This window comes from Rhyacophila brunnea, unplaced genomic scaffold (genome assembly GCF_057557595.1).
Source record: "Rhyacophila brunnea isolate RB1 unplaced genomic scaffold, BYU_Rbru_1.0 scaffold_12, whole genome shotgun sequence".
Lineage (NCBI taxonomy): Eukaryota > Metazoa > Arthropoda > Insecta > Trichoptera > Rhyacophilidae > Rhyacophila > Rhyacophila brunnea.
Window position 1 is genome coordinate 30,863,955 of NW_028232774.1, and position 15,897 is coordinate 30,879,851.

Here is a 15,897-nt window from a genome sequence, read left to right on the forward strand (position 1 = left end):
TTACGATTTGTTGGAGTAAATAAGCAAGTCAGTTTAATATGCTTCTATCTTCTCAGTAGGTGTACCTTATATATTTCGCGCTTGACACATTTTTAATATATATTGAGAAAAATTATTATGCCTGATGATGTTTATTAAAAGAAAATAATTCTTCCCTCGCTAAAACTTAAAGATGTGCATAATCAATTAATTTATTGTCTATACATGGGTACTTATTTATATTTACAACAAATATTTAAAATAATGTTAGATGTTAGAATGAAAATTACATTATATTTCAGCGTTTTATCGACTTAATATTATAATAAAGCTTAAATATGTATATTATTATGCATAAATGCGTATTTTAAGATAGTATGAAATTACAAACAAAATATTAAGTAAGTTATCTGCTAAGTATAAATGTTTCAGTAGTTTGATTGATAAACTACTTAGGTACTGGATGCCGGATGAAATCCCGAAGGCCGAAATCCCGAATGCTGAAATCCCGAATGGCCGAAATCCCGAAAAATGAAAAAATACAAACATCAATAATTGCGCAATTTTTGCAAGAGAGACAAAAACCCATTTTTTGTGGAAATATAAAAAATGTAAAATACAAACATCAATAATTGCGCAATCGTGAGCGCAATTTTTGTAAGAGAGACAAATCCCATTTTTTCGGAAAATGGGTTTTTCTGATTGCGCAATTTTTTTCAGGAGAGACCATTTTGTAGAACGAATGGATTTTGTGCATCTTACAAAAATTGCGCAATTCGCGATTGCGCAATTATTAATATTTTTATTTAACATTTTTTTTATATTTCCACAAAAAATGGGTTTTTGTGTCTCTTGCAAAAATTGCGCAATTATTGATGTTTGTATTTTTTTTATTTTTCGGGATTTCGGCCTTCGGGGTTCCGGCCATTCGGGATTTCAGCGTTCGGGATTTCGATATTCGGGATTTCGGCTTTCGGGATTTAGGCTTTCGGGATTTAGGCCTTCGAGATTTCGTCCGGCACCCAGTACCTAAGTAGCTTATCAATCAAACAACTAAAACATTTATACTTTGCAGATAACTTACTTAATATTTTGTTTGTAATTTCATACTATCTTAAAATACGCATTTATGCATAATAATATACATGTTTAAGCTTTATTATAATATTAAGTCAATACAACGCTGAAATATATTGTAATTTTCATTCTAACATCTAACATTATTTTTAATATTTGTTGTAAATATAAATAAGTACCCATGTATAGACAATAAATTAATTGATTATGCACATCTTTAAGTTTTAGCGAGGGAAGAATTATTTTCTTTTAATAAACATCATAAGGCATAATATTTTTTCTCAATCTATATTAAAAATGTGTCAAGCGCGAAATGTATAAGGTACGACTACTGAGAAGATAGAAGCATATTAAACTGACTTGCTTATTTACTCCAACAAATCGTAACGTACGTCTATTCCTTTGCGCATTTAATTCAACTGTGCGGCGTCCAATCTCCCGGAGGCCAGTTGGGTCGGCGTCCAATTGGGCCGGCGTCCGATTGTACCGGCGGCCAATTACCGGAGGCCAATCGGCGGAGGCCAGTTCGCGGTGCCAAATCGTCCTAGACCCGAACCCGGGCGCTCGATAACTTTCATAAAATATTAACACGTTTATCTATGTATGTAGGTATACTATGCACGAATAAGTGGTTTAATTTTTTCGTTATATACGTGCAGTATTTAATCTTATGGCATACAAAAGTTATCATCACCATTACGACTAGTCATAAATATTACTTTTTACCATGACTTCGACAAGTTTCGTATTAAATTTTAAATATATAAGTATATATAGAGTAACTGAACTTCATTACTATTAATAATTCACGAATCTGGACACAATATTCAATTTTTCTACGAGACGGAGCAATAATTTCGGTGATTTCGCAAACCGGTACGCTCCTGTCCATTTCGAGCGCTGCAGTTCAAAGTTGTACTGATAATATCCCAGAACCAACTTGTACTTAAATGTGCGAGATTTCTATTATGTTACAATATAACATTACGGTCGATGAGAAATGACAATCTAGCTCTTCCCATCTTCCCTCGTGGATACCAAGTCGCAGTGGCCGACCGATCCAACTGCGGATCAGACCAATTCTCAAACGCCATAATATGGAGACACTCCCAGAGGATATGACCATCATACTGCAATTTGCTACATAAGCAAGTCGGAGATTCTATTAGGTTGAATGCATTTGTCTGAGAAAGAACAGGTCCATTGCTCCTGGCAAGCGTCCAACTGGCGCGTACAACATCTCTTCAAATGCACCAGTCCATGGAGAATTGTGGCAAAATAGGACAACACTGATGTAAAATCATAAATGCGAATTTGCAATATGCACCCTTATCGTAATCGAGTGAAGCTTTTTTTTCAACCACATACAATAATAATAATATGTCATTAATCTGATGAATATTATTGAAATATAATAATATATTTTTTGGGAAGTAAAATTCGTCAAAAAGATTTTTTTTTCGCCTGCGACGCTGACAAACTGTACCTACCTGCTGTGAACGTCAATAGAGATACAGCTAAGAATAATTAATAAAATTCAGTCAAATAGACACTAATGATTGATGTGTATACAATGTGTGACTAAAAAAGGGGTGGAATTTAATGCTGCTTTAGCGTCAATTACATTGAGCTTTTTTATGAGCTGATTATTGGCAAATTTAAAAGCGGGCGGTTCAGCTACTGCGATTTCATGATTACACACAAAATTTTCCATTCGCTGATAAGCCACAAGCCAGCGAGCGATTTTGACGGAACGTAGTTCTTTTTTTTTGCCGGGAGGTCGCTACGCTCCATAATAATGTTTCCAAGCGTCAATTACATTGAGCTTTTTTACGAGCTGATTATTGGCAAATTTATAATCTGCCTGTAAATTCGCCCAGTGTAATCATCGAACAAGCTAATAAGCAGGTTGTAAACACTCCACCGAGAAAAGTTGAAAGCCGGTCAACTTTATAAGCTACATGCCGGCTTGTGGGCGTATCGCGTCTGCGCAGTAGAGCGTGGTGGTGGAAAAACGAACTACTCATTTTGAAATTTACCTTTTTGACGTTTAATGGAAACATTATTATGGAGCGTAGCGACCTCCCGGCAAAAAAACGAACTACGTTCCGTCAAAATCGCTCGCTGGCTTGTGGCTTTATCAGCGAATGGAAAATTTTGTGTGTAATCATGAAATCGCAGTAGCTGAACCGCCCGCTTTTAAATTTGCCAATAATCAGCTCATAAAAAAGCTCAATGTAATTGACGCTTTAGGGACGTTGTTAGAAGCGACTTGGTCATAGTAACTTTAAGCCCAGTCGTACATTGAAAATCGTCTCGACTGGGATATAGTCATAAATCAAAACTGGGCACAACGTTGCAACTTTATTCTCTGCCAGGACAGTGACGTCACGCGGCTAGCCAAAATGAATGACGAAGTGGGATGCCGGGTGAAATTGGTTGCATGCGACACCAGTTTTGCAATTATACGGTGTGCGGCGGTAAATTTAGTTATGTTGCGTTTTGTGAATGCTAACAAAACCACTTCGACAGATTCGATGGTTGCCGTCGACACGAGTTTGTATGTGAGACCCGGGTTCGAATTTGTGTGGGTGCATCAAGTTTTAGAGTTTTTTTAATCCTTACTTGAGAGAACAGTGGTTATATGTCCGTTTTATATTTTATGCCTTAAAGAAACATAAAAAAACTTACAACTTACTACTGTGGGCGTACGTGTGTACATTTTTTAGAGTCACTGACTCTAAGTTAATACAAAAATCAGTTCCATGGTCGTATTAATTCAATCATCGTCATTATCACTGTAGGTAGGTATGTAATTCTTTATTAACAAATAAATTAGTGAAAACAGACATAAATACAGTAAACTCCCGATTATCCGTGTGCGAATTATCCGGTTTGCAGATTATCCATGCATGAATTTAATTTTTAAAAAATCGCTCGCTTTCGTAAACATGAACCTTAGGAAAATTCTGATATTAGAAAGATTCTTGCAAACCAACCAAAATCACAAATTTTCTTAATGAATAATGAGTATTAAACATGTTAAAATAACTGTCTGCTTTAGAAATGTATTATAGGGGTCTAGCCTGGAGACCCGGGCTCATGGGGGGCCCGGCGTGGCTGATCGACCAGATAAGTGAGATAGACACACTTCATAAATTTGCTTAAATAGTAGAAAAAGTCGCCTGCAGCGCCATTTCACTTAGGTTTTAGCATTTTAAAATACGTGGTTGTGCAATGCAATTTTTGATTATAAAGTTAGTTGTACTTATTATATTTTAATAAACTTCTCCTTCTTCTTCCACGGCGCTACTTCTCGGTGTGGGATTTGGCCTCCTCCACAACCGCTCTCCACTCACTCCGGTCTCTCGCCACACTTCTCCAGTTACCGGGTCTTCCTATATGAAGCCAGTCCTCTTCTACGGCGTCAGCCCATCTCCTTCTTGGTCGGCCTCTGGGTCTCTTCCATTGGGGTAGCCGCTTCGTCATGATCCTTGGCGCTCTAACTTCAGGCATTCTCTCCACATGTCCCGCCCATCGTAGTCTTTGGGACTTACAGTATCTTATGATTGTTTGTTGTTCAATCAACTCGTGGTTCATTTTTATTCTGCAGTTCCCATTTTCCAACGTGGTTCCAAAGATTTTTCGTAAGTAATAAACTATTTTTCTTTTATTCAACGAATAAGACACAAGATTTCAGATTCATTTCATGTAACAACTACTAGTGAAAATCGTCGTATCTACCTAAAGCGGTCGTAGTTTAATGGTAAAACATACTGACGCGAATCCAGCAGATACAGGTTTAAGTCCCGTCGGGCGTCGTATTTTTTTCTACAAAACGATTTTTTCTAGTGTGTATATGCATGAGATGTTTTCGAATTATGCATATTCAGTATAATATAGAGTATTACATTCTGAAATCTTGTGTCTTATTCGTTGAATAAAAAAAAGTTGTTTATTAAGAAATTATGTTTTTATACCTATTATGGATTTATTAATAATACAAAAAATTGATAAATATATGGGGCTCGCCAAAGATCCTGGCCTGGGGGCCTGCTTCTGGATGTGGGGGCCATGTGGTACATGTTAGCCGATATTAAATTTTAATAATAATTCTTAACCCTTTATGTTTATAGGACACTTTTTTTTTAGTTACCTACATCTTCGAAACCTAATTAAATACTTAGCTTCCTTTTTAATATAATAAACAAAAATTTTCTGAAATACATATATATACTTTTTCTGAAAAAAAAAAAAAAACATCATAGTACATAATAATATATAGTTCTGTGAAAATTTTATTTGTTGGTGTATTGTATAATATGTTTCATTACTACCTTTTCGTCTTGCCATCACCATGTGATTATACCCGTAGGTATATATTATTATATTCTAAATTATTTATATATAATATTATAAACAAATTATATTTTACTTTTTTCAGCCGACAACGCGAATCACGACCAAGGATACTTTGGACCATGGCGTATGTGCAAAAAGCTCCTTTACAATCGTGAAAAATGTGGCGTAGAAGTGGGGCGATTCCGGCCAAATGGTATTTATTTTAATAAACTAAAATAAACTAAAATACTAAATAATAATATAAGCTTTTCATCAATACAACACCGGATCAAAACCCCAGTAGCAAAGAGGTTGGGTAAGCCTGCCACCTGACCCATATGCAACTTGAATTTTGAAATATCTACCTTTTAAACTTACTACATAGATGTCTATGTGTGCTCATCATTGTCAGCTAGCTGTCAAGATATCAAATTGTCTGACATGATATCCTACATATTTGTACATTAGTATTTTTTGTAATAAATTAATAAAAACGTCACTCACAAACTTGTTAAAATAAACAATCAATCTATATTGTATGTATTTCATAATATGAAAATATATAATATCGTCGGTGTTTTGTAAAAAGGGCGAATTAACCAAAATGCTATTTTACAGGAGGAGGATTTTTAACTTTTGATATTTATTTGTTTATTACCTGTGGACAATGACATTATTAATGAACAACGCACTCAATACAGAAGCTAGCAAGTAACTTCGCGCATAGAGACATTCGCACATGTATGGTAGATGTCACGCAATTTCCATTATGCGATATCACGCATCGGGAATTTATAGCAATATCACCTTTATTGTAATGGCGTTAAAACAGTGTTTCTAGTGTCAATGTTCATTTTAGCAAACCCGTTCGAACCGAACCATTCGGCAGACCCGACAAAAACCATCGGGAATTTATAGCAATATCACCTTTATTGTAATGGCGTTAGAACAGATTATGCCATTCGGCAGACCCGACAAAAAAGTGAGTGTCATTTTTTTTCCAGATGCTTCGTCCATATTAATGTCATTGCCTGTGGATGATTATAAATATTATATAATATTTTAAAAGGCCTAATATGTCACATTCGCTTTTTATTTGTAATTTTAATTAATTTAATTTTAGTCGATTATCGTTTTTTAAGTACTTTCCTGTAGAGATGCAATTCGTCGTTTTTACACAACAAAGCTAGTGGGGTACATATTGTATTTTCATTAAAATCTCGATTTCGCCAAAATGGTTGATTCGCCCTTTTTACAAAACACCGACGATATTTAATAACCCTTTCGTTACTGTTTAAATTATTGAATATCTTTTAATACAATCCTCTGATCGGTTTCTAATTGAACAATTTCTTCTGAATAAATCAAGGAATTGATATTCGGTTTTGTGACCATGCTGAAGCTCGATTCAACATAAATAAAATACACCAAGCGAATGTGCCGACGTGAACCACCGAACACAGCATCTGACCCCTCGCTTGCCTCTCTGCCTTTCCGCTGTAGGAAATGTACAAGCCAGTCGCCGTGGAATACCTGCGCGGGGGAAAAAACGAAAAACTGCAACCACCAGATGGCGTAATGCGGCAAGTAGCCTAAGAGGCCATCCATAGACTGAAATCGTATGTGGTTTAGAACCGTGTGCCATACTAAACTTATGATTTCTGTTCATGAAAATATATTTTCACTCCAGGTTATCCAAAGTGACATTTCATGACCGGGGACAAACATCGCAGACGATTGGCATCAGAATTTGCCAACGTAATTTGACCTTTAATGAAACTATAATTAGATATCTTTTTCGAATCGAATCAATCTTTTTACAACAATCGCACATCCCTACTTCCACATATCTACCTGTAAGGTAGATAGATTAGCAAATCTATCAAAGATCCTTCTTAATGTCATAATAATTTGTATCATTTTATTCCACAGTGGCCGTCTATATAGCCGGTATAGTGGCAGCAGTGGGAGTGACGATGCTGGGCCTGTTTGGAATCCTCTCCGTCGTCCAGATGGCCATGGTGGCCTCGCGGGAAAAGGTGGTCTTGCCGTACACGCATCTCGTCATGCTAAAGATGGCATTGGCGCTATTGGCCAGTGAGTATCTATTGGACCTTTAAAAAGTATTATTGTGACAATCATTACATTAATTTACATTTTTAATCAAGTTTAATAAGAGACTTGACATGTCATATACACTTATTTTTACCACCAATAATAATGTTTTATATTGTTTTGTTACAAAATTTTTATGCGATTTTAATATTATGATATAAATTCTGATTAATGAGAGTTTTGTACCATTCCAAAGGAGTTGGGTTTATTATTCCAGGATTTGCCTTCTGACATCTTCACTGTATATTGTATGATATTTCTAATTTAACTAATTAAACTATCCGTATATACATTTCATTTCTTAAAAAAAATAATTCAGGTATTAATTTACATTATTTACACCACTGTAACTGAACAACATTCACAATATATAACAACGACTCAACTGTTATTTAACTTATAAAACTAATTTCGAACGTACCCAGGCAATAAAAACATAGTAAACACAGTCCAGTTCCAAATTTCAGTTCTGATCATATTTTGAATCTATATAGGTGTGTAGTGTACTGTCTCTCAATTGAAATAATAATTTTTTTTTTCTTTAATTTTCAGCATTGTTGTCAATAGCCGCCGCAGGATTATTTGCAATACAAATGGATGAAAAAGACACACAAGGATTTATAATAGGGCGGGGTGAAGCATTTTATTTACAAGTAAGTTTTATTTTTAAATATATACTATTATGATTTACTTCATAAATTACTCTCACACAGCCCTGTTGCAAGGTGTGCATTCACATGAATGCGAGAGAAAAAAAATCCGCCATATTTTAGATATAGTCTACCTACAGTACCTACCTGTCACGAAGGGTGGAGGTAGGCTGTTAAGATCCGCCATAAATAGTGCACCCTAAACTTTATCACACATACATATTACTTAAAAGTGCACATGAAACTTTGTCAGTCATGCGTATTTGTTTTCATTGAAATAAGACTACAATTTACAGATGGCGTTGGTTAGTTTTTAAAATTCAGTTAATCCCCGCGAAACCAAGCCATAATAGATAATAGTAAAAAAATACTGGTATATCTATAAAATATATATAATTATGCAATTAATTCATACATAACTTTGAATATTTTACAGATGGAATAATATTTTTTATCTATTATAGTTTGGTTAGGCAGGGCTTAATGAATTTTAAAAAAATAAGCCAACAATAATATGTGTAAATCCAACGATAACATATAAGTATGAATGAAAAAGTGTCCGCAATTTTGTCGTATCGCCCAAAATATACCAAAACTATTATGGTTTGGTTTAAAAGGCAGGGGCAGGGTTTAATTGATTTTTAAAAACTAACTAAAACCATCTGTAAATTGTAGTCTTGGTTCAATGAAAACAAATACGTATGACTGACAAAGTATCATGTGCACTTTTAAGTAATACGTATGAGTGATAAAATTTAGTGTGCACTATTTATGGCGGATCTTAACAGCCTACCTTCACCCTTCGCCACTGGTACCTACTAATAAAAAAAATCTTACTCATTTATCAGCAACACATGTCATCACGTTCCTTAAACAAAACTTTCTTATGTAAATAATAATAGTAAATTACCTATTAATAATGTCCCACACATCAATACTTCAAACATTATTCATATTTGTACTGATACCATATTATATAATACATTAGATTAATACCTGGGTAATGAATGAAGAACAAAATAATAATATGTGTTACAAGACTTCGAATTCAGTTTTGTATACACATTTCTGGATAAGAACTTTAGAAAAATTATGAAATGTTGTGATTGTGTATGTGGACATGGTGCAGCTAATCTCATACTAACAATAGTCAACAGTAAAAAAAGAAATACCAAACTTAAACAAAGGCCACCACTGTACATACCAATAATTGAATAAACATTTATATTATTATTAGGAGCCTACATAATAGAAAAATTATGTAAATCTTTTTAATACATTTTTGTGGTTGTGACAGGTAGTTGTCATTAAATCTATGTATTCACCTTCGAAGAATGTAGGTAATGTTATTCCAACTTTCTTTGTGACACACACCTCTGTAATTTTTTTAATTATTAGGTATATTCAATACATTATACCTATTATATTATAATCAGTCATGTCAAAAACATCTGACTTCAGTCTGTGGTAAGAAAACCAAGAATGTGGCGGCTCTGTGTGATTCACAATAATATTAATTACTTATGCTTTTTATGTTAATTTATTCTATACCTCATAATACAACGTCAGACTATAAACAGAGACAGCTCAACTATTGGAACCACAGAGGCCAGGCTCCACCAGTATTCCTCTGAACAATCGAAAAGAATTACAATTAAAAAATAAAAAAATATTCTTACAAAGTTATCCAAAATATATCATTTTTTTATTCAAGTAAATACTACCACTTTCCTGTGCCCAGAGCACTTTTTTCATAATTTTCTATAAAAATACAGGCAGGTAAATCGCTTGATATGAACTCTCCAAACATGCCTATTTTGCCCTTAAGCGTCAATTACATTGAGCTTCTTTACGAGCTGTTTGTTGGCGAATTTAAAAGCGGGCGATTCAGCTACTGCAATTTGATAATTACACACAAAACTTTCCATTCGCTGAGAAGCCACAAGCCAGTGACTATTTTGACAGAACGTAGTTCGTTTTTTTACCGCGAGGTTGCTACTGCGCAGACGCAGTAGGCCCACACGCCGGCGTGTTGCGTGTAAAGTCGACCGGCTTTCAACTTTTCTCGGTAGAGTGTTTATAACCTGCTTATTAGCTTGTTCGATGATTGCACTGGGCGACTTTACAGGCAGATTGTAAATTCGCAAACAAACAGCTCGTAAAGAAGCTCAATGTAATTGACGCTTTACAACCAGTTTTAGACTATTCTCTGTTATGTCATCTATCCTCTTGACAGATGACATATCTATACAAAGCGCTTATTCTAGTTAATACCTAAAAGTGTAGGAGTGAATATTAAAATACAACAATAATTCCTTTTTTGTTTACTCCATTGTATTTTTCTGACAATGCTTTTATGCCTATGCATACAACTGGTATTAACATACAGTGTATCCCTGATTTTACATTTTTCAAGGGACTGACAATAAAAACATAAATATACAGGTAACCCTCGTTTCGCATGTACGTACAAGGGATCATCATAATGAGTGGAATCATACGTGTAGAATTAGACTATTTGACAGTTGTTATTGGAAATTTTTACATAATAAATGCAAACCGGCCATGCAGCACAGCACTATGTAGATTATTTTTGCAATGGAGGACAAAATGAATGTTATTTTTTTAGATCATCATTTCTAATGTTCACTGTCCTTATATTTGATCGTATATGTATATAATTTCGTGTTCGTTGCGATCGATCTTGTATCATTATTGATTGGTTGCTATGGTTTCCTACTCTTCTATTTTCCGTCTGTCACCGGTGTTGTCATATTATCTGCTGCCATATTTTTTTGTATGTGTATTGCAAAATTATATTACTTTTATTTTATGTATGACACTTATTTTGCTATGCATTTTGTTTTGTTTATAATAAAATGTTTTCGTATTGCACATTGTTTGGTTTTTCAAATCAACTGTTGATCGTGAAATTTCACTTATCGTGACCATGTCCAAAACGTATACATATTATGTCAACGTGCTCTTTCACGGGCATTGCAGATATGTCTATGAATAAATAGAAATTCAATTTAATGAGTTCAACTTAATAGGATTTGTAATATGAATACGTAATTTTAATTAAATTTTAAATATTTCAGATGTAAATTGCGGGAAATAATAATATAAAACCAGGATCCAAATACGCTAAATAATAAATTGTACTAAAATGAAACAGGACTCCATAAACAACACGCGGGTACATAAAATCTGAGTTCCATTGTATCTCAGCAGCGCTCGAAATGGAAAAGTTTACGAACCGGAGCGTTCGAAATTTTTTGAAGATACGAACACATTGACTGCTGACTAGATAATTACTTTTTAATTACCACATTTAAGTAGCATGCTAATTATATCGAATGGCCACCTAATCGTTACGCACTAGGTGCGTCTTTAGCGTCCAATGTATCAACAGAGTTATCAAAAGATGGAGCAATAATTTTACCAATTTCACGAACCGGAACGGCGCTCCAGTGCACTCTGGTCCATTTTGAACCCTGTATCTCAGTCACTTATACTTCAGCTTCTACTTCTAATACCTACTGGAATATTCAATTTACCCAGCCAATATTTCTACTTCTTTCAGATACTTGCGATAGCCTTGAATTTTATACTCTTCATAGTGGCAGTGTACGATACATTGTTCTCTCGGAGAGACGGTGGTGACCCCACAGCACCGGTTGAAACTAGTGAACCCCACGCAAATACCATAAACAATCCTGGATTTCGAGACGGTGCCAGGAGTGGTAAGATTTTGAAATTATAGACATCATAGATCGAAACTACTCTTTGTTATTCTATCGTTTATAGAGTGCCCATGACTATTCTAGAACCATCATGTCTTGACTATGAATTTATAGCACTGTATGCAGTGTTAAGGTCTGGGGTTGAAGATGCAGAAATATATTTGAAAGTGCGGGGTATCCGTAGTTCCGCAGAACTAAGACGTTCACAGGCATGATAAATTGTAATTTACCGAATGAAAAAATATCAATATAAAAAAATACTTAAGGGCGGACGTGCTCTGCGTGGGTCAAAATGGAGCTTTTTTTCTATTTTCAAATCATGATCCTGGACATACCTTAAACGTTGTAGATAATCTATTTATATAATTTTGAAGCCTTATTATCCTTTATATTTATTTTAAACATTTGATGACTGCATAAAGTATTTTTATTACATAAAATAGTATTCTTTTAAACCTCTCGCTCTAATTTTTAGAATATAGTCATATTTCAGTACATAAATGTGCAGTGGTGTTAAGATTTTTTACATTTATTAATTTTTAAACGCATTTATAAAACTATCAGTATAATTTATATCGACATTATTATGGTGAAATATTTACGATAAAAAATAATATTGATAATCTCTGTGATCCCAAATTTTACAAGAATTAGGCATTTTATTATTCAAAAAATGGGCAAGATTAACACATTTGAAGATAATTCTAAAGATACTAATTATAAGCTATGTCTTTGGCCATTCAAGTGTGATAAATGCTTTATAATAATTATTGACCTAAGAATAAGGTAGTGTTTTTTTGAAATACGCCATTTCTTTTGGCATTCCCCAGTGGTTAAGCTACAACATACGGCCGTAGCCATAAATTGACAAACTATAATTGAAGTAGGGAGTAAAATGATGTTAACGCGCGTGTTTGTACATCTACCTAACCGAAATTTTTTTTTTTTTAAACGGTACATTTCCTCCCTTAATATTTTTCATTGAACTAAGAATACAGATCGCAGATGGTGCTGGTTAGATTTTAAAAATCAATTAAACCTTGCCTAACCAAACCACCATAACAGATAAAAAATATTCTTCCACATATAAAATATCTAAAATTGTGTATGATTTAATAACATAATTTTAGATATTTTGTAGATAAGTAGATATTTATTATGTTTTGGTTGAGGCAGGATTTGATTGAATTTAACCTAACTAATACCGTTTGCTATTTGTCTTGTTAATTCAATGAAAACGAGTAAATATGTCTGACAAAGTTTAGCGAGCACTATTCATGTCAGATCTCCGCAGCCTACCTCCACCCTTCGCCACTATCTTCTCCTCCGTTTCTTAGCACCCTTGATTGGAGAATTTTACTTTCAAAAGTGTCTAGGCCTTGTTCATTTTGTAAAGTTAATGTTCAGTTTCCAAGATGGCAGTGTGTACAAGCTTTATAAATGAGTCGCTTAGTCGCCAAACCCGCTCTAGGATAAATAACAGATTACTAAATCTGCTCTACATAGCCGACCAATAAGATGTCGCGATTCAAACCATGATTTTTAGTAAATTGCTATACAAACGTCACGACTACTAGCATCAACATCATCGTAAATGCACAAAACAGTTTTTCGTAATTGACTCGAAACTCAAAAAAACCTACAGAGCGGGTTTAGCGATTAAGCGACTCAAATGTGCTGTAAAACATGTTTTAATAGATTTTTATGGGACAATTTTTACAAATTAATATGTATGTTTATCACACAGGTATTTCCATGACGGATTCGTCTGGAAAGCCCTACCACTACAATGGGCACGGTAGCGTAGCTTCGATGAATACGACGGCAACTACTGTCACATCGCTGAGTGCTGACGGCTCGTCAGTTGCCAGGTCGCCTTTGCGGTCCTCGCTCAAGAAGCCGAGACCCCCGAGGGAAGAGGGAGTGCCTGGTGGCCTGGGAATTCATAATCCAGGTTAGTTAATGTTACAATTTTTATACAAGCAGACTCTGTAGTACAAAAGCGCAAACATTTTGCACTATTTGCATATTATGAGTGTTTCAATAATATTATTCAAAATCTATTGTCATGTCTATCTTTAATTTTTTTAGAGACTAGGTATGTCAAAAGGTTTATCAGTTACTCAAAAATAAATTGTGTCTAATTTATTTTGTTTCTTATTTTTTGCATTCTTGTCTGGAACAGAATACCGAGGTATGTATTAAGACTGATCAATTAAATAAAATTTCATTGACAAACAAATAATGGATACAAAAATTTATTCGACAAAATAAATGTTCTAAAATGAACAGAAAATTATTGATACAATTAAAAATTATACTGACATCTAATATGCACATTTTATTCTTTATTATTTCATCAAGAGAGAAAAATTAATTACTAATGGTGTGTTTGTACTTGTGAGATTATTGCAACTGAATTGAATGTGTACATTCAAATGAACGCACTGCTATGCGATCACAGCATATTAAGTGAAAACACCACTTAAAATATTGAAATATTCAACAGAAAATGTACATACATACATAGGTACTAAGTTTATTAAAATTATACTCAGTCAGAAAACATATTTATGCAACAAAATCCAAAAGTTCACTAGCGCTACCAAAATGTGTGATAGAATTTCATGGACTTATAGTATTTTTAGGTTAACGACATCTTATATTAATTTTCAGGTTATTCTGGACATTCCCCAACGCTGTCCCGGAATGGCAGCCAAAAGAAAGTTAGAATACAAACACATAGCACTGAAGTTTGATTCACAAATACCAGCAAGACCTCGGCATGATTACGCCACGCTGAAGATACTTAGTGGATTCTGAAGAATATATTGATTTTCAACTAATCCTTAAAACATTCATGTTCTTCTTTTATGAGGGTGTGCAATAGACATCATCAAAACCAAACAAAACCTACCGTCACCCGGAAGTAAGTAGGTTGTGTTAAGTTTTGGTTTGTTTTTAAGTTTAAAACCTAATAGTTTCAGATGATCTGTCAACTCTATTTTCACTAGAAAAAGAATGATATGGTAACTCTTTACTGTATATTATTTACCCAACCTATGCTGTAATTTTAAAACTATCATCAAACTATTTTGAATTCGTGTCTGTTCACAAAAATATGTCAAAATGTCTCAAATTACTGTATGATTAACAACAGGAAGAAACCCGCCGTATTTCAAAGATAATTATTTTATTGTCATAGGCATGAATTCACGAATATAGAGAAACAAACATAATATTTCTTTTTATAAAATTGAATTTCGAATTTTTATAACTCTCATACTTAGTTCAACGTTGTAAAGAAGTGAATGAAACTTGTGTACAAATCTACAAGGTTACAACAGATGTCTAATCATTTACTTTTCTGTAATTATTTAAATTCCTATGTATGAAATGAAGAACATTATTTTCTATAACAACGCATGTAACATTTGTATCCGATATTATTATACGAAAACGACATATTAATTTTATGCACCGGCTAGACGGCAGCGACTTGCTTTCCCGATACAAACTGGTTTGCGCAGGTAAGCTTGTGGTAAAGCATGAGCGTCTAGCCGGCTCATCATTTTGACTATGAAATTAAATTCATAAACCCTATTCACCCGATTTATCCATTGAATGTTCTGACGGATTCCACCAATTTTATGTGGCGTCGGTAATACCGAGGAGTGTTAAAAATTAGTAGAATTTTGACTGACAAAATATGACTTCATACACAAAGACAACAAGCTCTTAGAAAATATTATGCTTCCATTTTGATATGAAAAATAAACAAAATGTTAAAGATACGAGGGATTTGAATAAATGTTTACGAAAGATCTCAGTGCTTGTCTTTGGCACAATATAATATAAAATAATATGGAGCGGATATATTTACATAATATTTTAACATATTATTATATTTCTTGATATAGATTGGTGTGATCTGATTTTAAATGCCTCTTATTGTAAAAATTCTTTGTAAAATAGTCTTTTTATATTAG

At 34.0% G+C, this 15,897-nt stretch overlaps 1 protein-coding gene across 1 annotated transcript in view; it reads left to right on the forward strand.

Moving 5' to 3' along the window:
* The window catches only part of LOC147078053 (uncharacterized), a 135,319-nt gene extending 119,642 nt beyond the window's left edge, over nucleotides 1–15,677 (forward strand). The window contains exons 3-8 of the mRNA XM_085961168.1: nucleotides 5,501–5,611; nucleotides 7,330–7,494; nucleotides 8,065–8,165; nucleotides 11,749–11,908; nucleotides 13,656–13,862; nucleotides 14,585–15,677. Of these exons, the coding sequence (XP_085817294.1) occupies nucleotides 5,501–5,611; nucleotides 7,330–7,494; nucleotides 8,065–8,165; nucleotides 11,749–11,908; nucleotides 13,656–13,862; nucleotides 14,585–14,667 (827 nt within the window). The 3' untranslated portion in view covers nucleotides 14,668–15,677. The remainder of the gene's footprint in view (nucleotides 1–5,500; nucleotides 5,612–7,329; nucleotides 7,495–8,064; nucleotides 8,166–11,748; nucleotides 11,909–13,655; nucleotides 13,863–14,584) is intronic.
* The last annotated feature ends 220 nt before the right edge of the window (nucleotides 15,678–15,897 follow it).